Below are 24,165 nucleotides of genomic sequence, written 5' to 3'. Positions count from 1 at the left end.
CAGTGGAGACCAGGACACCTAGATGAGCCCCAGAGACATATCCCCAGTGAAGACCTCGACTAAAATACAATAAAACTAAAAATATAACAAAATAACTAAAAATATAATAAAATACCTAATTACACAATACTATTATTGTTAGAAATTGCAACAATATAAAAATTGAAATATAATACATTTATACATTTAAAATTTTAATTAAAACATAATAATATACAAATATGAAAAATGAATAAATACATTCTAAAATAATAAATAGTATAATATATATATATATATATATATACAACAGAAATATATTAAATGAATTAAACTATACATTTAAGTTATAATAAACAAACAAATATATATTATAAAAATAGACTGAGAAACAATAACTATACATTACAATTATAGCAAATGAATAAATCATATAAATGAAAAACTTCAAATAATGAATAAAACACAAATATAACAAATACATTAAATGATAAATTAAAATGCTCCATCGGGACAAGACCACGGGAATCAGATAAGCCGTTTACACAATCTGACATGGCTGCGGTTGGAATTGAACTGCAGGTTTCGTCTGGCCAGAGGAGAACTAGCTCCCGACTGAGCCTGGTTTCTCCCAAGGTTTTTTTCTCCATTCTGTCACAGAGAGAGTTTTGGTTCCTTGCCGCTGTCGCCTCTGGCTTGCTCAGTTGGGGACACTTAATTTCTAGCGATTATCGTTGCTTTGATTGCACAGATACTATTTAAACTAAACTGAGCTAGACAATGACATCTCTGAATTCAATAATGAAATGCCTTCAACTGAAAATTGAGTGTTTAATCTTATCATTATACATTACTGACACTCTATCCTCCAATTTGATACTGTTAAGTGCTTTGACACAATCTGTATTGTTAAAAGCGCTATATAAATAAAGGTGACTTGACTTAATGTTTGTTTTAAACAACCTGAGATTATTTAATCATTTCCCTTTTCGTATGAATATATAAAGACCATCTTTTAATGTAGGCTATTGTATATATACACTTTATGCATGCTTTATAATTTTTCCCAGATACACTGATGTTGGACGGCACACTAGTTATTATTTTCAGTATTGAGCCATACTGACCTAAGAAACTGAAATTGGACACAAATGTTAAAATCAAAATTTCATGTATTTTCAATATCGTCTGTCTCTAAGATATTCTGGAAGTATATCAAGTTTATAATTCATCCGGCTCCAGAATATTCTATCAACCCACATTTCATTCTAAGTGTTTGGATGACTTTCTCCACCCCCCAAAACTCATTGGCTTTTCCCAAGCCTTTAGTGGGAACCCTCTAATTCATTATTGTAAAGCACACCACTGTCTTGATCGGCGTCAGTGTCAGTGCTGCCCCAGCAGAGTGGAATTTCACCGCAGACATCATGGTAAGTGTGAGACTGGGGGGATGCTGTTTGATTGATAGATACTTAGAAAGTCATTTATGTCTGTTTGATTTGAAGTATGCTGGAAGCTCTGAAAATGCATTGGTGGTCATAATGTATTATTACTGTCATAAACCTCAACAAAATATTAAAAAGTCATATAAAATGTGGCTTTTTACAATTTTGTTTTACATTCTATATATGCATATAATAATATTTATATATTAACATATTTATATATATATATATATATATATATATACATATATATTATATAAATAGAATTTAAAAGTCACATGCTGACCACTTATTATGTGTATTAATTCTAAATAGCCTATGTGTATAGGGAGAGATGTGTATCTAGTATTAATAATTGTAATAAAATAATTGTAACTACATAGCATGCACATACATTGCAAAACAATTAATTAATTAAATTAAAATATATATATATATATTTGAATACATTAATGTTTTTAAATGTGTTAATATGTAATCAGCCAGATTGTCTGTTTCGCTCGCAGGTCAGGATCAGCAACATGGGAATTGTCTCTTTGTGCATAGTATTGCTGCTGGGGTCAGAGATCTGCATAGCAGGTATTTCCAAAGTTTGTTGATATATGGATATATAATGTAAAAGTGAAATATTCTTGCATTCTGCAGTTACTAGGTTTTTGCCTCATGTGAAATTATTATGATGTAATGGCATCACACAGCAGCACATTGAATTATTTCCTGTATAGTATACTTCAGTATAATCAGTTCTGTTTCTGAAAGAAATACAATAGAGGCATTGGTTACTTTTACGGAATCTCGTGTAATTTCATAAACAGCAGTTATGATGAAATCTGTGCCAAGTCGTCTTGTCCTCGCCGCGTGAAGTTCTTGAATTTCACAGGCCTGTCATATGATAAATGGCTGAACAGTCAGCTGGGCACATCATCAAAGATAGTGACCACATCCTGCTTGGCACACTTCAAACCCCATTCTGACAGAGAGGAAGTCAGCCAGCTGAAACCCTCTCAAAAACGGTTATAAATCAATTCAAAGCCTTGAACAAGCAGAACAGTGTTTAAGACATGCCAAGCTATGACAGCAAGTCGAGGACCCTCTGTGTCTGTCATAAATTCAATAGGAGGAGCTGATGAGTGTCAACATCACTCTATGGTGTTGATGGAGTCCTGAGGGCCTCGCTCAACTTTAGCTTCAGATACTCTTTGACTGCCCTTACCAGGCCTTCGTGATCAAGTGACAAAAAACAGTAACTCCAATTAGTCACAGTTCAGCCCTGAAATGAGATTGCTGTCTCTCACTTCTGAGAAAGTAGGAAAAAACGCAGCCAAACTTTGCGGGCTCCGGAAACCCGGAAGCTGCCTAAGAGAGCATCAAACGCAGCCGGGCCATTCACTCATCATTATCTCCCCGAGATTCGCAGACTGAGCGAGGATGGGGCTGCCGAACAAAAGGTTCTCTGATGACTCTGGCTAATTTAAGATGGAGCTATTTGTGACACAAATGCAGCAGGAAATGAGACTCCCAGCCAGAGGACTGATTTGGCAGATCAATAGAGGAGCCACTGAAATCTTGGACATGTCTTTCTGTGTCAACTTGAGGTCACTTTTGAACAAACACACTCTTGAACAGATCTGAGGTTTTCAAATGTGTTTACTCAGTAGGACTCTGTTTTGTTTATCGACTTCAATCCCTTCAAATTTATTGATGTTATGAACAGGGTTCTGTGATGAGATTCTTAGTATTATCTACACTACCGTTCAAAAGTTTGGGTTCAGTAAGATGGTTTTTCTTTTTGAAAGAAATTAATACTTGAATTCAGCAAGGATGCATTAAGATTTAACTTTCTATTAGGGTTTCCACAAAATAATACTAATAATAATAATATTCAGCAGCACAACTGTTGTCAACACTGATAATTAGAGAAATGTTTATTGAGCTGCAAATCAGCTAATTAGAATATTATTTCATATTTTTGAAGGATCATGTGACACTGAAGACTGGAGTAATGGCTGCTGAAAATTCAACTTTGCCAACATGGATAAATTAGATTTTAAAATATATTAAAATAGAAAACAGTTATTTTAAGTTGTAATAATTTACACAATATACTGTTTTATTGTATTTTTGATCAAATAAATGCAGCTTTGTTAAGCACATAAGAGATTTCTTTTAAAAAATTTCCACCGACTCCACGCTTTTGAGCGATAGTGTATATAAATGTGTTTGTTTTTAAAATAAATAAATTATATTAATAATGTAATGTTTCCATTTCAGCAAGGCAAGAACTGATAGTTACCACCATCAAGGTAAGGATTAAAATACAACCCGAATTCCGGAAATGTTGGGATGTTTTTTAAATTTGAATAAAATGAAAACTAAAAGACTATCAAATCACATGAGCCAATATTTTATTCACAATAGAACATAGATAACATAAGAAATGTTTAAACTGAGAAATTTTACAATTTTATGCACAAAATGAGCTCATTTCAAATTTCATGCCTTGACGGGGGCATGTTTACCATGGTGTAGCATCTCCTCTTCTTTTCAAAACAGTTTGAAGACGTCTGGGCATCGAGGTTATGAGTTTCTGGAGTTTTGGTGTTGGAATTTGGTCCCATTCTTGGCTGATATAGGTTTCCAGCTGCTGAAGAGTTTGTGGTCGTCTTTGATGTATTTTTCATTTAATATGTGCCAAATGTTCTCTATAGTTGAAAGATCTGGACTCCAGGCAAGCCAGTCCAGCACCCAGACTCTTCTACTATGAAGCCATGCTGTTGTAATAGCTGCAGTATGTGGTTTTGCATTGTCTTGCTGAAATACACGTCATCTGGAGGGGAGCATATGTTGCTCTAAAACCTTTATGTACCGTTCAGCATTCATAGTGCCTTCCAAAACATGCAAGCTGCCCATACTGTATGCACTTATGCACCCCCATACCATCAGAGATGCTGCCTGTTGAACTGAATGCTAATAACACGCTGGAAGGTCTCCCTCCTCTTTAGCTCGGAGGACACGTCATCCATGATTTCCAACAAGAATGTCAAATTTGGACTCGTCTGACCATAGAACATTTTCCACTTTGAAACAGTCCATTTTAAATGAGCCTTGGCCCACAGGACACGATGGCGCTTCTGGACCATGTTTACATATGGCTTCCTTTTTGCATGATAGAGCTTTAGTTGGCATCTGCAGATGGCACGGCGGATTGTGTTTACCGACAGTAGTTTCTGGAAGTATTCCTGGGCCCATTTAGTAATGTCAATGACAGAATCATGCCGATGAGTGAGGCAGTATCATCTGAGGGTCTGAAGACCACGGGCATCCAACAAAGGTCTTCGGCCTTGTCCCTTACGTGCAGAGATTTCTCCAGTTTCTCTGAAACTTTTGATGATGTTATGCACTGTAGATGATGAGATTTGCAAAGCCTTTGCAATTTGACGTTGAGGAATGTTGTTTTTAAAGTATTCCACAATCTTTTTACGCACTCTTTCACAGATTGGAGATCCTTTGCCCATCTTTACTTCTGAGAGACTCTGCCTCTCTAAGATATCCCTTTTATAGCTAATCATGTTACAGACCTGATGTCAATTAACTTAATTAGTCGCTAGATGTTCTCCCAGCTGAATCTTTTCAAAATTTCTTGCTTTTTCAGCCCTTTGTTGCCCCCCGTGCCAACTTTTTTTGAGACCTGTAGCAGGCATCAAATTTGAAATGAGCTTATTTAGTGGATAAAAGTGTAAAATTTCTCTGTTTAAACATTTGTTATGTTATCTATGTTCTGTTGTGAATAAAATATTGCCTCGTGTCTTTTAGTTTTCATTTTATTCAAATAAAAAAAAACGTCCCAACATTTCCGGAATTCTGGTTGTAAGTTAAAAATGATAAAACATTGTTATTTTGTATTTTCACATTATTTATGATAACAATAATTTCATTGTATTAATAATTTATTATTTACATTATATTTTTGGATTTCAGCAAGACCCCTACACAATGAGCAAGGGCTCACAGTTGGAAGGCTACTGTATGGATCTGCTCGCTGAGCTGGCTAAGAAACTGGGTTTCAAATACAAAGTTCACCTGGTGAAGGATGGAGCGTATGGCCGGCAGGATGAAAGTGGAAACTGGAACGGAATGATTGGGGAGGTTGTTAGAGGGGTGTGTGATGAATTTTACAGAAAAATACACAATAGTACTGGCACTGTACTGATGTATATAAACTGAAAACCAGCATAGAAATCAAATAATCTCGATGATATTAATCCTTCCTAGGTAATGTCAAACCTTCCATATATTTTGTTCACAGGAAGCTGATCTCGCAGTGGCTCCCCTCACTCTCACTGCTGCCCGTGAGAAGGCAGTGGGAATGACAAAACCTTACATGCAGACCGGAATCAGTATCCTCCTCCGCAAAGATATAGTTTCTGAAGAGGCCGGGTTTTTTGACTTCCTCTCCCCCTTCTCTGGGGAGACCTGGTTCGGCATCCTGATTGCATACTTTGTGACTGCAGTCTGCATCTGCATTGTGGGAAGGTCAGAGAAAGGAGGAGAACACCACAGACACAGAACAGGAGTCCTTACTTATTTACTGCACAAAACATTGTGTTACTAAAGCTGTTAAACTGCTGTGCTGTTGTCCAGAATGGTTTCTGAAACTCAATTCTATATTTGTCTTTTTATATCAAGGTTGAGTCCATGTGAATGGAGTCAGCCTGAGACAGAGCCAAATCACTTCACTCTCCTCCACAGTTTGTGGTACGCTGCGGGAGCCCTAAGCCTGCAAGGTAATCATTGTATGAATGTATGAATGTAATAGCAGTTTTTAGGAGTCATGCGCTGAAAAGACCAAAGTCTCGATCCTTCGAATTCAGAATGTATTTAGTAATCTGTCTAGTGTCCACCATATCCCTTATGGCCATTTTGAATTTTTTTCTTTACCAAAATTATTTTATATAAACTTACTTGTTGGATTTTTTGTTAAAAAATTGTTCTGCAGAACCTTAATAGTGTACTATGGAAGTTTTTCCTACAATAATGATTTATATTTTGAGTGGTCGAGTTGAATTTCATGTTTATGCCAGGTCCATCAGTTTTTTTTTTTCCAGTAGTGTTTATATACTATTATAGCTTTTATTAATATTATGAATAATTCAATTTAATTCAAGTTTATTTGTATAGCACTTTTTACGATACAAATCGTTGCAAGGCAGCTTTACAGGAAATTAAGTCTCTACAATATATTTATATATTGTAGAAACTTGATATATTTAACTTATGGCAAAATTATATGGCAGAATAAGCATTTGTTTTTATTTTTTCAGTTTTCATTTTAATTTAGTTATTTGCATTTGTCATTTTTTTTTTTAAATATTACTATTTAGGTTTAAGTTATTTTTATTTCAGTTTTAGTTCAATTTTATTTCTTATTTATTTGCAGATGCTTCAACTTAAACTTCAACTTTTAATCTAATATTTATATTATTTCAGCTACTATTTGGGTTTAATTTATTTTATTAATTTTAGTTCAGTTTTAGTTTTTATTATTTCCAGTTAGTTGTTTTAGTGCTTCAAATTAACTCTATTTTAGTTAGTTGCCAAGGCACAATTTCTAATTTTCATTTAATGTGTTTTTCATCTAATAATTATTTTATTTCAGCTTTATTTCACTTAACAAAATTGTTTTAATGGCTTTAGTCTACGATAAGCACTGTTGTCCATAAACAGTAAAACGCAGCAGCATTTCCATTTTTTTTTTCAACCACAGATGGCAATAAAAAAGCGAAAGTAGTGCACCATTGTCAATTTTCTGGCGAAGATGCTAAACAGGAAGTGGAGCTCTGTCTTAGAAGTGCTTTGGTGTATAAAAATAAAACTTGGAAAATGTCAGCGCCATCATGCACCTCCTACTTATCAAAAGATATAAGCAATAATATACTTATATCCTTTAAAAACAGGAATATGTAGCCCTACAATGTATTTTCCACATACTGTATAGTCAGCATTACAAGGTATAGTTCACTGGGCTGCTTGGCCCTTTATTGCTGCCTGCAGCTATATTTCTATCTAAACTACTTTTCAGCCGTTGATAATGGAAGGATAACGTCTTTTCCTCTCATTTGTTTTGCTTTCTGCAGGTGCAGGCCCTCACCCTAAAGCTGTGTCAGGAAGGGTTATCAGTTGTACCTGGTGGTTGTTTGCCGTGGTGCTGCTGGCCTGTTATTTTTCCAGCCTCAGTTCCTCTCAGGGGCCTGACTCTGCACCGCTCATGATTAAAGGTTTTGAGGACTTGGCTAATCAGGACGTAATAGAATATGGAACACTTTCCGGCTCCTCCACCCTTGCCTTCTTTAAGGTCTGATCACATGAATTATTTCGTCACATTTTTACGATTACTCAAATTCATTCCTACCAGATGCTACAGAAAAGATTCCATAATGTGTTTTCTTTTTGCACAGAACTCAAATAACCCATCTTACCGTCGCATATATGAGCACATGGAGCGGAGAAAGAGTTTTGTGTCCTCCATGGATGAGGGTGTCCAGAGAGCAAAGGAAGGAAACTATGCTTTTATTGGAGAATCAGTGTCCTTGGACTTGGCTGTGGCACGCCATTGTGAACTGGTCCGGGCGCATGAGGTCATCGGGATGAGAGGTTACAGCATTGTAACTCCTCTTGGTGAGACAAACGTATTTATGCAGTTTTAAATGGATGTACTCTGTAAAAATGATTTTCTAGCTGTAAATAAAGATTATTGGAGTATTTTTAATAGAAAATACTAGTCTTAGCCTTTCCTCTCTCACAAGATCTCATGTTAAATTCAGTGTCTTTAATTATTTTTTGAAATTTACTACAATTTCTGAGTGAAATTTTAAAGTTATGTTGTTGTTGTTGTTCAAAGGAGTTTAAGAACGTATACATTAAAGCTTTAGTTCATACAAATTTTACGAAAATTTGTTCATCCTCAGGCCATCAAAGATGAGTTTATTTCTTCAGAGCAGATTTGGAGAAATTTAGCATTACATCTCTTGCTCACCAATGGATCCTCTGCAGTGAATGGGTGCCATCAGAATGAGAGTCCAAACAGCTGATAAAGACATCACAATCACAAGTAATCCACACATCTCATTCTGACGGCACCCATTCACTGCAGAGACTCCATTGGTGAGCAGATTTTCTCCAAAATTTTTATGAAGAAACAAACTCATCTATAGCTGGGTTTCCATCCAAAGTTGTGTTTAACTTTGGAATTTCCAACAAAATTGGAATTTCACATAAAACATTTGCGAATAAGCACTGTTTCCAACCAGTCAAAGAGAACAAAATCATCACTTCCTGATAAACCAGCACTAAATATCACTAAGTAGCAGTGCTGGGTGTAATTAGTTACTAAGTAATTAGTTACTGTAATTTAATTACTTTTCCCTTGAAAAAGTAAAGTAAGGGATTACTCAAATTTTTTTCTGTAATTTAATTACAGTTACTTCTTATGCAATTGAACTTAATATAGACTGTAGAACATTTATATACAATAAAATAGTGGAATTAACATCAAAATTTAAAGTCTAACCTTAAAATGCATGCTCTTATGTACCCTTCTCACTTTAAATACTTTGGTGAGTTAATAAGAATATTGGTAACACTTAAGTGTCCAATTCTCACTTTTAACTAGTTGGTAATTAGCATGAATATTACTGACATATTGGCTGTTTATTAGTACTTTTTAAAAAAACACACACATATTAATGTCTTATTCTGCAAGACCTAAATCCTTCATCCTACCCAATTCCTACCCAATTAACTTAACAACTACTTTACTAAGTATTAATAAGCAGTAATTAGGAGTATATTGAAGCAAAAGTCATAGTTAATAATTTGTTAATAGTGAGAATTGGACTCTAATCTAAAGTGTGACCAAAATAATTTATGTAGTTATCTTTTATTTATTTGAAAGAATTAAAAGAACCGTTTCATGTCTATCCTTGTATCATTAACTTGTCGAGGTTGATATAGGATTTATAAAGTAACTAGTAATAAGTAATTAAATACTTTTTGGAGAGAGTAATTTGTACAATAATCTAATTGCACTGTTGAAGATGTAATTAGTAACTAGTAATTAATTACTTGTTTAAAGTAACTTACCCAACACTGCTAAGCAGGAGAAGCCACTGAATATAATAATTTTCATATATAATAAATTACTTGCTCCTCAAAGTGAGCAGATGAAACAGTAAATGCAGTCATTGCTTTCAGAGGTGGATGCCTGCTGTGAGACAGTTCTTTAAGAATGATCAGGTTATGCCATCCCATAGCCAGGGACGGACTGGGAGTAAAAAACAGCCCTGGATTTTCTCCCAAATAGGCACAACTACAAACAGCCGCTACTATCTCACAATATTACAGCAATCCTGTTGCTGTAATATTAACCCTGCTGACAAAAACAATAGAAACCATCACAGAAATTTTAATGATTTCCACTACAAATACCATTAAAAACCATCAACTATAACCATTAAGTAATGGTTCCTGTAGTGTGTTTTGGGACATATTACATTAGGATTTAGTGGGGGGTTTTTTAAGTCACCAATAGAAGGTGACCAATTACCAGCAGAGACCAACAGGCACCATTACAGTTTCCATTAAAACCAATAACAGTTTCATTATAACCAGTAAAACCATTACAAATTATAGATGGTTTTTATTTTATTTTATTTTTTTTTCAGCAGGGGATTGAAATAAATGTATTAGGCTACCGTATGAACTAAAATTCTTGAAATCTACATTAAAAAAAAGCATAACGCAAAATGGATAATATGACAATGATAAACATAAACCTAGAATCGCTGCTGTCTCTTTATGAATGAATTGCCAGACGATGCGGAGTGATAAATAACAGTGAACGTTCGGACTAGGGGTGTCCTAGGAGTTTACTATAGTGCTCTTCCAACCGCCTTTATCTTCACGTTTTTTGCTTGCCATCACGAGCCCACTTCGTGTTAGTTTCGTTTCTTATAAACAAAATTAGATTGTATTAGCGCCCCCTTTTGTTGGCCGTCAATGTCACTTAATTTGACACTTTTTCTTTGATGATGAACCAGCCAGGCCGAGTTGTGGACTTCTCCAGAACGTCCAGATGGCCAGTCCGCCCCTGCCCATAGCGCGAAAGTCACAATAGCTACTTTTTTGATGCGCGTGGAGGAGTTAGTTTGCAAAATACGTTTCCATCTCCCATTATTCACATTAACACACTCTTTTTTAACACACACACATTTTTTTCTCAAATTTGGTGTTTCCATCACTCTTTTCTGATATGATACTTCAAAATGAGCATAAAAACATGGTGATGGAAACATAGCGTATGTCAGCAAATTCTCATTTTTGCATGAAATATTGCTTTAAAGTTTAGCCAAACAATACTTTTGGTTGAATTATTTGTTCAAAGAGAGACACAAGACATGTTGCCGTTGCTGCAGTTCAATCTGCAGTGAATGGTTTTAATGCCACCGTATTTTTGGAACAGGATCTGCAATGCTGAAGAACCTGAGTGTGGCCATCCTGCAGCTGAGTGAGGCTGGGGAGCTGGCGTACCTGCGCACTAAGTGGTGGGCCAGCAGCTGTATACCAGATAGTGCCAAAGGCTCGTCTCTGAGGGCCCATAGCATGAAGGGCATCTTCCTGGTTCTGGCTATAGGCCTTGGGATTGGAGTTCTGCTCTCCTTGTTTGAACTCACCTCAAAGTCTCGCAGCACTGCAGGGGAGCAGAAGGCAAGTAATGCCAATATAAACACACACGTTTGTTTTTGTGAAAAGTGGGGACATCCCATAGGCGTAATGGTTTATATACTGTACAAACTGTATGTGCTATCATCCTACACCAACCCTACACCTAACCCTACCCCTTACAGGAAACTTTGTGCTATTTCAGATTTTCAGTACACTCCATTCTGTGTGATTTATAAGCGTTTTGAAAAGTGGGGACATGGGGTAATGTCCTGAAAAGTCACCTTCTCCTTGTAATACCCGTCATACCCTTGTCATTATACAAATTTATTTCCTCTTTTGTCACAAAAACATGCACACACACAGCCACACACACACAAACAAATGATCTGAATGAACTACCACACCAGAAAGAAAATTTACAGTTTTTCATTGCTGTTCAATTTAAGCACAGATTTCAACTGTTCATAAATGTAATAAACCTGTTCTCATCGATACAGAAATCCTGCTGTGCAGTTTTGACTCAGGAGCTGAGCCAGCGTTTGAGAATGACCAGCACAAAGGGAGACCAGGAAACCTCAGACAAAAACAAGGCATAAAATGCTCAACAACCAATGTAATATGCAAGTCTTACATTATTAGGTTTGTACATTATCTGGTGCTAGGCATTATTACTTATTATTTACCAAGTTAGAAAAATATATTTTTTAACATTTTCTATTTTGAACTGATTTAGATAAGCTGTACTAAAACTGCAGCACATAACACATAATCCTATTTTTTTTGTTTCTTTTTACATTTAAATCAAGCTGCCTGTGTGTTCAATGAAGATGCAATGAGACACCTTTTAATTTACATCTTGCAGCAAAATCTCATGCAGTTGTTTGTATTAGATCATTCTCAAGCCTTTCATCTTGAAACAATATAGAAGCAGATCTTTAGACCAGCATTACGAGTCAAAAATGTTAAATGTGAAATCTATTTTGGAAAGAATGACAGATTGGAGACAACTGAACAAAGAGTAAATTTGATTTTATGTTTGTTAAATTCTGTACATCAGAAGAAAATGTTTGTAATAAACTCAGAAATGCAAGGAAAATGTCTATGAAAAGTAAAATATTTCATGTAAGTAAAAATGTCAAGTAACATATTACAGTTGTTTTGTAATTCAAACATAGGAAACATACGTAAAATTATGTTAAATTAAAAAAAAAAAAATCTTGCTGTCACAAAAGAGGTATGCATTCTGGCACCATGTGTATTAATGAATTAATAAATTTGATCTAACACCAAAGTGTGACTGCATTTTTAACAAACATGAGAAACATGTTTAGTTTTAAATTCTGAATTGCAGCTTCCAAATGCAAGAGTCCAAATGTAACATTCCAGGCTCCTTTTAGAAAAAATATGAATTATGAGTCCAGATGGCATGAGTTGACGAGTAAGATTTAATCAAGATAATACTTGAACAAAATACAAATATGTATTTATGCAATTGCTTTTCTTCCTGTTGCATCTGTCCATATCCGTAATTGCAGTGTGGAATTTTGTTATTTCTGTTTCTTCTTAGGTTTCACATGCATGTTTTTTTTTCTACAATGTTGAAGAATCTAAAAAAAAAAAGATTAAAACCCCACCACAAATTAACATCAGTGAGATCTCTTGTAAGCTCAAATAAAAAGTGTTTTTTGTTTTACTCAACCAGCATGAAAAGAGCATTAATTTAACATAATTAATCATTTAGAAAAGGCACTTTTCTGCACCTTACAACTTACCTCTGAAAAACAGTGGCGAATGGCAGCGAATCTCACACATTTTCTGCTCAAACAGAGCATTCATTTCCCTCTGCAGTGTGCCCATTGTCTGCTGCTGGTTGTCAGGGAAACGGGATGGCAGAGTACTGAGGTCAAGGCTGTCCAAACTACTTAGGCTGCTTGATTCGCTCTCAGCGAGGTTGTGATTATTATAAACAGAGTTTTTTGGTGCAGAGTAACTGCACTGAGGGACAGGGTGCTGGTTGAGGAAGTCTTTCCTAACGTGATGGGGTGTGTTTGGTGGTGAGGGCGGACGGCGTCTTGGGACGCTTTGTGATCTACGTCCATTAAATGGGGAATCTTTGGAAGACGGTGTGTCTGGGTTATTCACGCGTCTGCTCAGCACAGGGGTTGCAGGGATTGACAACGGCTGCCACTGAGGGTTAAGCCTACCATCTAAAGAACGTCCAAATTTATTCCTGAGCAACACAGTTCTGGTGTTTAACGTTCCACTGGAAGGATCTAGTACTCCATCAGGTATTGGGTGGAAATTTAAGGGTTCACACTCTTGTGTAGGTTCGGACTGAATTTTTGGACTCTCTTGAGGTTCGTACGTCTCAGGTTCCTGTTCTGAATCCTCAGATTTAACACCTGAGATCTGCTTCGACAAGGACTGATTATTCAGTGTAGAAGTGGGAACCTTTATCTTAGTAATCGCTAAGTTTGTAGACTCACACTCCTGTTTATTTCGATTTGAAACAGTCAGCTCTTTGGTTTCCTCAATGTGTGATTGAACCACAGACGTCTGAATGTCCAAATCTGAACTGTCTTTTGAATCAAATGCTAAGTTGGTGTAGTCCATAGCCACTCCTGCTCCACCAGAGCATGCGATGGAGGACAGGCGGCACCGTGCCTCGTGAGATCCTTCCGGCTCCTGAAAACAGACCTTATGGGCCCTTCTCAGGGGTTCACTTTGAGCTCCTCTGAGCAAAGATGCAGACTGTGAGGTGCTTCTGCTGTCCTTTGAGCTCACGTCATCACTGTAACGTCTGTTTAGAAAGTCTTCTTTGGTGTAGCAGTCAGCTGAGCCCTTCACCACTTTTGCTTGGCTCTTTCCAGCTCCTTTCCACAGGAAGTTCGGGCCAAAGGATGTCCTCGTGCCATCTTCAGAGGTATGCATAAGGTTTTTCTGGATTAGCTGCTTTACTGCGTTGCTTGATTTGACCTGGTTATCAATATATCAGCAAAACAATTTTATAATGTTAAAATGGTGATTAACAGAAGTTCACTTTCAGAATGAAAATTTCCTGGTAATTTACGCATCCCCGTGTCATCTAAGATGTTCATGATGTTAAGGTTTTTGAGGAAAACATTCCATGATTTTTCTCCATATAGTGGACTTCAATGGGAGCCAGTGGGTTGAAGGACCTAATTGCAGTTTCGATGCAGCTTCAAAGGGCTCTACACGATCCCAGCCGAGGAATAAGGGTCTTATCTAGTGAAACGATTGGTCTTTTTCTAAGAAAAATACAAATTTATATACTTTTTAACTACCAATGCTGGTCTTGCACTAGCTCGACCTCATGCATTATGAATTAAGACGTGCATGTGCATCGCAGAGCTAGTGCAAGATGAGCATTTGTGGTTAAAAAGTATATACATTTTTATTTTTTAACAAAAAAGACCAATCATTTCGCTTGATAAAACCCTTATTCCTAAACTGGGATTGTGTAGAGCCCTTTGAAGCTGCATTAAAACTGCAATTTGGACCTTCAACCCGTTGAAGTCCACTATATGGAGAAAAATACTAGAATGTTTTCCTCAAAAACCTACATTTCTTTGTGACCGAAGAAAGACATGAACATCTTGGATGACATGTGGGTGAGTAAATGATCAGGAAATTTTAATTTTGGAAGTGAACTTCTCAGTCAAAAATTCAGTTGCTACATTTATGAAAAAAAGAGAAAAGAAATTTAATAAAAAGCTACCTTTCCTGTGATGTCATTAATGGCAACATGCACAAAGATAGATGCTTCTTCCATACCTTCTAAATAAACATGTCGATAGCCTGTGGAACAAGGAAATAATACAATTTGGGCTGACTGAATTATTGAAAAAAATGTACATATATACAGCATTCTCTGTCCAATAATGTCACTGACTGGCATGTAATTTACCTGGCATCATGCTTTTAAATGCTATGGTTCTCTGTCCAATGAAGTCTCGTCCAATTGGATCATGGTCCCAAACCATAAAACGTACTAAGGCAATCTGAGGCATGTGCAGAGTAAACACAAGTGTCTCCTCCCACATGGGGTTAAAACCTGTTACATGGGCAAAACATGGTATACGGTTTACATTTAGCTGACCTATACCAATATTTTTTTGTGTAAGCTATATGTAAATATCATATAAACCTTTTATATTACATATAAGATTGTTAATATGAAAGTAATGGTTCATTTCAAATCGGACATAATGGAAAAATGATTTGCAGTTCAGTCAAATCACATGATTTTGTCTCATTCATTGCAAAATGAACCATTACTCATGAATCTTTTCGCCTGACTCATTAAAAAGAAAAAGAGTCTTTTGTGTGAGAAACTGACATTGTGTGTTCATTTCATATTCAGGAAACACGACTTGCTTTTAAACACAGTGAAAAAGAAGATACGTGAAAAGAAAACACACAAGACAAGGTCCAACAGTCAAAGATTGTTTGTTTACGTCTGAAAAATAATGACAAAACAGTGCACAAAACACACATTTTTATTTTTATTTATAATTATTATCACATACTGTTGCCATCAGTCAGCCACTTAAAAAAGCACATATGAAACACCTACTAACCCTTGTAGGTTCTGTTTGCACAATTCGGCTTTGTACTTACCGTTGTCATCTACTACTCTTGTCTGCTGTTTATTGCAATCGATAGGCAATCCAATAATCTCCACTTCCACAAAGGGATCTATGATCTGGACAACAAACATTCAATCTCAGGCAGCTTGTAACATTTTATCATTTACTTTAATTTCAGTATGAGTGATCTCACCTCTCCTCTGTCTCCTAACATGGAGTCTTTTGGCTTTGGAAGCTGCTGGCCACTAATTATCTTGAGCACTAGCTGAGATTTCCTGTGTCCTGGCAAAGGGTCTTCCAACATAGGATTAAAGGCACCTGAGGACAATCATTATGTGTGATGAAAAGTGCCTTTCAAAGAAAATAATACATTTAATGCATCAAAGAAATGTGTCTTTTTTTGTCTGCACTCTAGAGGCACCAACCTACCTTTACACAAGCATTTTGGCTTCAGTACATAGCCGCAGTTTCCATTCGCTGCAAATTTTGCCCTGTTCAGCTGTAGCATACGGCCTTCTGTTTGATAGTTGAGAGCGACTGGAAAGATGAAACAACATTTCAAACAAATGCATGGTGCAACTGTGATACGTAAAAAAAAAGAGAGAGCCTTTGCCAGCAAGGATCCATTGCTGTTCAAATCAAAGTCGTTGCCGTTTCATCATTAATGAAAAACAACAGGCTTTGATGATAATTAGAAAGGAAATTATTCATAATAAATTGAAGAAAAAAGCTAATTCATACCTAAATGACATCCTGCATTCCAAAAAGGCTGAGGATTGAAGTTGCTAGAATCAACGCGGAAGTTGGAAGGGTAGACTCGTATGAGCTGTCGTTGATTAAAGCGAACTAACTGGGCAGGCTTTAGGTGCAGAATCTGGTTAGTTAGGCTTTCGTTTAAGGAGGACACTTGCCAGCTGCACATGTATGCTGCAACACACATACAGTTTATTTAGACATACTGTACACATCAAGAACACTTCTGCAGTTTGTGCTCATGGAGTGACTCATCACTTATGTGGATATTATTGAGGTTGCAACTGTATTTACATTTGTCTTACCTTGAGTTTCTATATCATGAACTCGCACTGACTTTGTGTATTTGACTAGATCAGAAAGAGCACGAGAAAGTCTCATTGTTTTCCTTCGTCTGCAAAGACATTTGCATAAAACACAAACTATTAAACTGGACAGATTTAGATTAGATCAGACCAGACATTGTATCACACACTGTGAAAATATTTGTACCAATGGTACAATGCAAAAGTGAAAAATTATGTTCAATAAGTTACTGTACAAGTTATGTTTTTAGTTATTAGTAGTATCATCACAGTTATTTTAGTATAATTGAGATATTATTATAGTTTTTTATCTTTTAAACTTGTTTTATTTCTATATTTTCTGTTTTCAGTTTCATTTCAGTTAAAGTTTTGGTAATTGTTTTTTGTTTTGTTAATGTTTTCATTAATTTTTATTTCAGTTTTAGTACATTAATAAGTTATTTCAGGTTTAGTTATTACATCAAGATAAACTGATTGAAAAGAAGAAATGCTGCCTTGGCAACTAGTTGAAATAAAATAAGTTTAGGTTTTTCATATAATTTATCACAGTTGAAATGTATTTTATTTGATCTATTTATCTATTTATTTTATTATTTAAGTAACAAGCTTTACAATACTTTAACATGATTTATTATGGTTAAAATAGTTTTTCTAAGTGAGAAATACAGCATATATGTTGAAATACAGAGAAAAGAAGTTTCCAGAAGTCTTTATCATTGATGCATCACATTTCATTTGATTTAATTAGTTTCTTATTTTAGTTATAAGTTTTGTACACGGGGGAGTTATGCTATGTTTTATGTTATTTAATTAACATTTATTGAACTATTCAAATATAGTCATGAATATATAGCTGAATATGTAGCTGGGGTTTTTTTTTTCACAGCAAATTCAACAACAAACTGTATCTCCTGAAATACTCACTTGCCATAGTTGATGACCTGTTTATCATTACTGCTTGGAATTTCCTGCTCATTATCAGAGTCACTCAGGACGGGCCTCTTTTTTAACTTTACCCGCTTTTTCTTCTGAAACACAGATTATGGAACATTATAACACTAGTATAATGCTGTTTTTGTGAGATTTACTGGAAATGTGACACGCCTAGTGGAAAGTCCTTGGAGACCTTGCGCCTGAAGCTGTCCATGAACAACCTCCGTGAGCGTTTCTTTGATTCATCGCCCGTATCTGATGCTCCTTCAGTGGCCTGTAATCCAGAACACAGCAGTTTTTACTTAAGCACTCCAGAGGGGGAATAACCCAATTATTCGAATGTAGAAAAAAGGATCTCACATCTCCATTAATTTGCTCCTCTTCCTCCTCATCCTCTTCACCGCTGTCTTCATCAGACACATCTCCTTCCTCTGCATCAGCATCAATGTTTGCTGGCAGCTTCTTTCCCTGGAAAGCACCACAATGTCAGGTTTTTCCATGATTTAATCACAAAAAAATTCTACTTCCAGCTTCCAACAAGTACAATATAATACCTCACCTTGACAAGCACTTTCCCTTTTAAAAGCTCTGGAGATGGCAGACGTCTGGACTCATTCATATTTATATTTGACAGGTCCAGCTTGTCCTGTAGCACTTCCATGAGGTGCTGAGCCATTTTCTTCTGCTGAGGCACAGTGCAGTGGTTCTCTATAGAAAGGATCACTGGATATCTGATAGTGGAAGAAATAGTTAATATTACATTATATAATATTATATTATTTTTTAATTATTTATTATACGTTTTTCTTTCTTTCTTTATTAATTATTATTATTTTATTTATTATTAATTTCTATAATCTTAGAAACTAATTTAAAATATCACTTACTGAGTTTTGGCAAATGCATATTTGTTGATTGTCTCAACAACATCTTTAAACAGGATTTTTGAGGTAAGTGTGTAACCATGATGCACAATCGGTTCCCCATCAGGACCATCCCAGCAGTCAACTGGAGAGGCAGAGAAATTTGAAGTCAGTTGAAGGATAACAATTTCTGCGTCATTTGAAAGATAACATATTTTGTTTAATGACTGTAAACACCCCATTAAAATGTATTTTACTTTGACCAATACTTTATCCGAAAAGACATTCACTTTGATCTACAGCAATGTTGACAACAAGCTTTTGGGTTGAGAGAAGTATTCCTACCTTCCACACAGCGACAGCCTGCCTGAAGCACATACGCATACATATCAACCCGAGACTGAGACAGCAGCTGATCTCCAGTCAGGTAAGTGTTGTGAGACGATGCGATATAGTAATTCGTCAGCGGTTGTGTCATGTCCTGATTTACTTGATAGTGTTCTGGGTTGAAGACGTCCCCTGCAGGACTACGCATGTAGTTGGTGAAACCTTAGAAAGCAAGATAAATGTTGTAAACGTCTGATGATACAAAAGATGAAGCAAAGAAAGAGTCTCTCACCATCAATACCCAGCACCATACGTGTTTGGTTTTCAGAACATGGCTCAAACTGGTTGATGATCATCTTGCAGAAGTCTTTGGTCACATTTACCATCTAGGAAAAGAGAACATATACCAATTACAAATAAGATGGTTCATGTCCATCAAAAGAGCAGCTTATTTAAAAAATAACTTTGTGAAGATGTGCAAAATGAATCACACCAGCCTTTTGCTCATTTTCCAAGAAGCGTTGGAGGTCGTTCAGGTCCATGTGCTCTTTGTGGTTGCTGTAGGTGATCATTAGTAAGTAAAGATCTCTGCGTGTCGAGATCAGCTTGTAAAAGGTACAGAATTCCTCAAATGCCAACGACCCCTGGTTTTCATCAGTGTCAGCCTCCTGTGAATGCACAGGGTTTTCTTTGCAATGAAAATATGTGTAAAACATAATCTTACAAAATACAAATATTTAATATAGCAATGTGCATGTTTTTGGGCAGTGGTTAAAAGGCAAACATTAATCGTCATTGGTTTTGGTGGAGACTGCAGGCAATTACACAATTATTTATTCCATTTATTTTATTGAAATTCAAGTCTGAATTAGAAAGAGATATTTTAGACAGCACTGTTTGTACTTTTAGTGAAAGTAGTGTTATGGTATTGGTTGCAGTAGAAATATATGTCTCCATTAAGGATTAGAGGCTCTAGAGTTAAGACCTCAACCAGTTTCAGACAACACCATCTGTTCAAAGTAAACCATATGTTACTCACTGAGCGTACTTATCTGCATCTTTGCTAATAGCACGGTGGGAGTGTTTTAAACCAATATAATGTGGCAATGGTGATACTTTTACACCAACTATGCAGAAATAGTAGAATTAGACTTGTGAAAAACACTAGGAGAATTTGATATGCTCATCAAACTGGCTTGGTTGTTTGCAGACGGTGGAACTGAACTTACATATATAGGCCTACTAAAGTGACAGTAAAGACATTTATAATGTTACAAAAGATTTCTATTTCAAATAAATGCTGTTCTTTTGAACTTTCTATTCAAAGAATCCTGAAGAAAATGTATCATGGTGCCCCACAAAAACATTAGGCAGCACAACTGTTTTCAACATTGATAATAATAAGAAATTTAATAAAATAAATAAAAAAGATCATGTGACACTGAAGACAGGAGTAATGGCTGCTGTAAATTAAACGCTGGCATCACAGAAAGACCATACAACTTAAAATATATTCAAACAGAAAAAGTTTAATAATATTTTATTACTGTTTTTCTGTATTTTTGATCAAATAAATGCAGTCTTGGTGAGCGTAACAGATAAAAACACTTTCTAAATAAATAAAGAAACAAAAAAACTACCATCCCCAAACTTTTTACGGGTAGTGTATCCTGTGTGTGTTTTTATTCAGTCGGAAAACAAGGGTGAAGCTACACCCTTTTTAAAACCAGGTCCGATAATAGTACTGAAAAATGTGATTTAATTGTAGTTGGCGACTCCCCAAAATAATACAATGTGGTATGTATTTTTGATTATGAACTTTTCTCTCCTTTAAATTTGGATCAGACCTCTGCGCATACAACCCATGTTGACAAGATATAATGTACCTGGAACATTTCTCTGACTTTCTGCTTGGGAAGGTTCACGTTGAGCTTGTGGAGCAGCTGTAAAACCTCTCCAATGTTCAGATTCCCATCTCCATTTTTGTCTGCTTCTGAAAAGGTCTGTCTCAACCATTTGCAACAAGATGTAAGGAAACATCCACTCTCACATAGAATACATAACAATTTGCACAAACTGAAGCAGGCCACATGGGGGGCTATTCAGGGTGGATTCAGACCATAAGTGGACACAATTAAAAGGATATTGATCTCGTGTCCGTTGCCTTTTTGCCAGACTGTCCTCATCACTGATGCCTGCTAGCAGGTATTTAAGGCCAGTAATCCAGGTCCGTGCCTCTTCTCCATTCGTGGACACCAAATCAAGAGATTCCACGTGGTCTCCATGGTAAATACTGAAGCAGCAGTTTGGATCAAAGTTACTGTTGGCAAATCGCCTGAAGACCTCAGTTCTCATCCCCTCACAGACCTCATGGATGGAGTCTATGGTGACTGAATAAAACAAGAACAGTGCTCTTGTTTGATCATTTTTTTCCAGCAGTTCAGACTTGAAGAAAGCATTTTCATCCGACAGAATGATCTTCAGAGACAATATTGCTGTAAAAATACTATCCAATCCAGATGTTTGCACTGGTTGTTCATTAAGACCTATGAAATCAAATACGGCTTGTGCACATGTGTGTTTATCTTGAAGCTATGCTAATGTACACCTAAATGTTGACAAAACAAACTTTTTGCAAACATATACATTTCAAATATATAATCATTCTCTTCCAGGAAAATGGAGCAAAAATACTGATTCAAGAATCATTTGCTCTAAAAAAATGAAAAATTAACTCATTAGCAAGAACAGTAGCCAATCAAGGACTATGTTCAAATAGCATGCTATCTTTTTATTCCCACTACTGCTTATGTGTATAGTGTGTAGTCTGTGTGCTCTATATGAATTTTATGTATGCATAGAATACCCAGATACATAGTACAGAGCAGAATTTACTTACTGCAATACTCATCTTGACCTTTCATTTACAAGATGACAAATGAACCAGAGGTAATATGAGCCATGATTTTCACCATCTGTTTATTGATTCATTTTTTGATTGTAAGACATCAGATTCTAGAAAAGGCAATGCTAAGGGTTGATTCTTTCATTATCTCCTCTTTCAAAAGGAAATACATGAACAGCAAACTGCGAAAATAACAAGCACTTGTTGGTGTGTCTCAGCAGAACAAGCAGGTTTCTATGTGACTCACTTTTAGCTCTTTCATGTTTTCTGGAGGGCCTCCAGCGGATGCAGGACTTGTGCTCATCTAGATAGAAGAGGCGCACCAGAGCCTTGGATTTTCCTCTCAGTTTAATCATTTGAGATCCGGCCTGCATGCTGCAAATGCATCTCTCCACTGCAAAAGCAAACGAGGACTTTTATTATTCATATTTGGCAGCTCATGTGATAAACAACCTACTGTTATAACTTTCCCGGACATTTCTAAATAAACGTCCAGGGTTGGCTTTGTTTTACATCTGACGTGCTTTCTACAGTTCACACACATTGTATGTACAGTACACGTATTTTTACTGCTTTGACTGTTCTCTGTAGACACAACCTTCTCTCCCACCCCGATTGGTCATTTATGTACAATGCCTATTGGTCAAACTACTTTTCAGACATTACATGCAAGTATGAAAACAATAGGAAAATCAAACCAACATGTTTAGAAATCCCATCCTGGACAAAAGCGGTATTCGCCTTACATATTTTGAATAATATTAATTCTTTAGTCATTAACGTTTTTATTGAGTGCACCTTTAAGAAAATCCTTTGAATGTCAGAGTTTAATTGTACAAGCAGATGTATCAAGTACCTTCTCAATCAGATTACACAGCTGCGTCACGCATGCACGCACAGGTAAGGGTGTTTTGTATCTGCTGGCATGCATCATGGAAACTCAAAATGATGCAAACTCTTACAGCGACGTGATGAGATGTTCTCATCAAAACAATTTGGTGGTATTTTTATGGAAAAGAAAAAAAATCTAAAAGAAAACACTTCCACTTCTGTTTGAAGGTGGTGGCGTTTGAATTAGTCCTAGGCTACCCATATATTACTATAACGACTTTTTTTCTCCTACTTTGTGCATATATATTTGAGAATGACATGGTAATGGACCAGGAGTCACTAAAGGTTACTTTTAACAGTCAAGTCAGGGTATGTTTTCAAATAAAGTTGCTTTGGAGGAGCGGATCAAGGACAGAGGGGTCATGTGACGCAGCTAGTCGGGCTAATCTCTGCGGATTGTTTGTGTCCATATGCTGTTGTGAGAGGCGTTTCTCACGATGGACAATTTAGGACACTGTCTTATTATTAAAACTCTCAAATTATTTTAAGTGCGCTTAAATAAAAGTGAGTAGCACATACAAAATGACTCTAAATATAAAACTGAATAAAGTATGAAACAATAACATTTTAGAACTGCTGAAAAGTTGCTGAATTACAACCAGCACAGTTAGATCATTTAACAATTAAAGTGGAAAAAAAAAAGAGTAAAAACATGAGATTTGGTGTCTTAATTCTTACCTATCTGGCCCATTCTCCATTTCGGTGATGCAACAATACTTCCCCCTATCCAGAAGAACTCCTCAGCCAAACGTGATATCGCAGATTTCTGCCATAGTTTAGGTGAAGTCATTATAGAAGGAGAGGGCGATCTGAAAGGTGAAGGTGACCTCCTCCCAGGACTGGGGGGCCGCCTGGCGAGAGATGGCGAAAACAAGACTGGAGATGATGGTGCCATTCCCGGAGATGTGTTCATTACTGCAGGACTCTTGTGTGGTCATAACCTACACCTCTGGTCATGTCCTTCGCCCACCGTACTAGTCCTGTAACTCATAAGGTCAGCTTTCTTCCAACCAGCGAGGCAGGGGTTACTGAAATGATGAGCCAACACTTCTCAAGGGGAGAAATGTGCATGTGGACAGATGATTTAATTCCAGTTGGCACCTCTGTTTGACTGATCCTCTTAGTGATTGACCCTCCCTCTGGTCCATTGATAGTGGGTTTTCTTCAGATATTCCAGTGTAGTGTTGTGGACCGGCATGTTGTAGCTGCAAGTTTAGGAGGAACTGGGACGGGAAGAGGAGCCACACGTGTCAGCAATCAGTAAATCTCTAATCCAGGATGAGGTGAAGGCATTACTCGTACTGGGGATTGTCATGTCTCATTGGTCAGCTTGAGGGAAAGGATAGGGGATGATATATCAATATTTTTGTTTGTCTAATGCTACTAAAGTAAAAAACATGGCCAGTTAACATGGATATTTCTTTTGATTTAATC

The 24,165-nt window shown here is 36.4% G+C and overlaps 2 protein-coding genes across 2 annotated transcripts; one reads left to right on the top strand and one right to left on the bottom strand.

Moving 5' to 3' along the window:
• Positions 1-1,153: 1,153 nt before the first annotated feature.
• si:dkey-183j2.10 (probable glutamate receptor) lies at positions 1,154-12,842 on the top strand. The gene is made up of 10 exons (XM_058790818.1): positions 1,154-1,409; positions 1,931-2,003; positions 3,696-3,727; positions 5,403-5,582; positions 5,731-5,957; positions 6,111-6,208; positions 7,559-7,776; positions 7,880-8,099; positions 10,942-11,186; positions 11,642-12,842. The coding sequence occupies exons 1-10, from the start codon at positions 1,407-1,409 to the stop codon at positions 11,738-11,740; spliced, it is 1,395 nt and encodes a 464-aa protein (XP_058646801.1). The 5' UTR covers positions 1,154-1,406; the 3' UTR covers positions 11,741-12,842.
• Positions 12,832-23,644, bottom strand: plch2b (phospholipase C, eta 2b). Its single transcript, XM_058790814.1, has 20 exons — positions 23,410-23,644; positions 22,088-22,234; positions 21,083-21,325; positions 20,822-20,952; positions 19,433-19,603; positions 19,228-19,321; positions 18,954-19,157; positions 18,633-18,753; positions 18,305-18,476; positions 18,106-18,213; positions 17,939-18,019; positions 17,737-17,840; positions 16,813-16,901; positions 16,496-16,681; positions 16,184-16,291; positions 15,948-16,072; positions 15,786-15,870; positions 15,073-15,219; positions 14,884-14,963; positions 12,832-14,120 (listed from the first exon to the last, which is right to left on the bottom strand). Exons 1-20 carry the CDS (start codon positions 23,642-23,644, stop codon positions 12,906-12,908), a joined length of 3,846 nt encoding a protein of 1,281 aa, XP_058646797.1. The 3' UTR covers positions 12,832-12,905.
• Positions 23,645-24,165: the final 521 nt, after the last annotated feature.

The sequence above is a fragment of the Onychostoma macrolepis genome, chromosome 11 (assembly GCF_012432095.1).
Source record: "Onychostoma macrolepis isolate SWU-2019 chromosome 11, ASM1243209v1, whole genome shotgun sequence".
In the NCBI taxonomy this organism is placed as follows: domain Eukaryota; kingdom Metazoa; phylum Chordata; class Actinopteri; order Cypriniformes; family Cyprinidae; genus Onychostoma; species Onychostoma macrolepis.
This window is presented reverse-complemented; position numbering and strand designations above follow the sequence as displayed.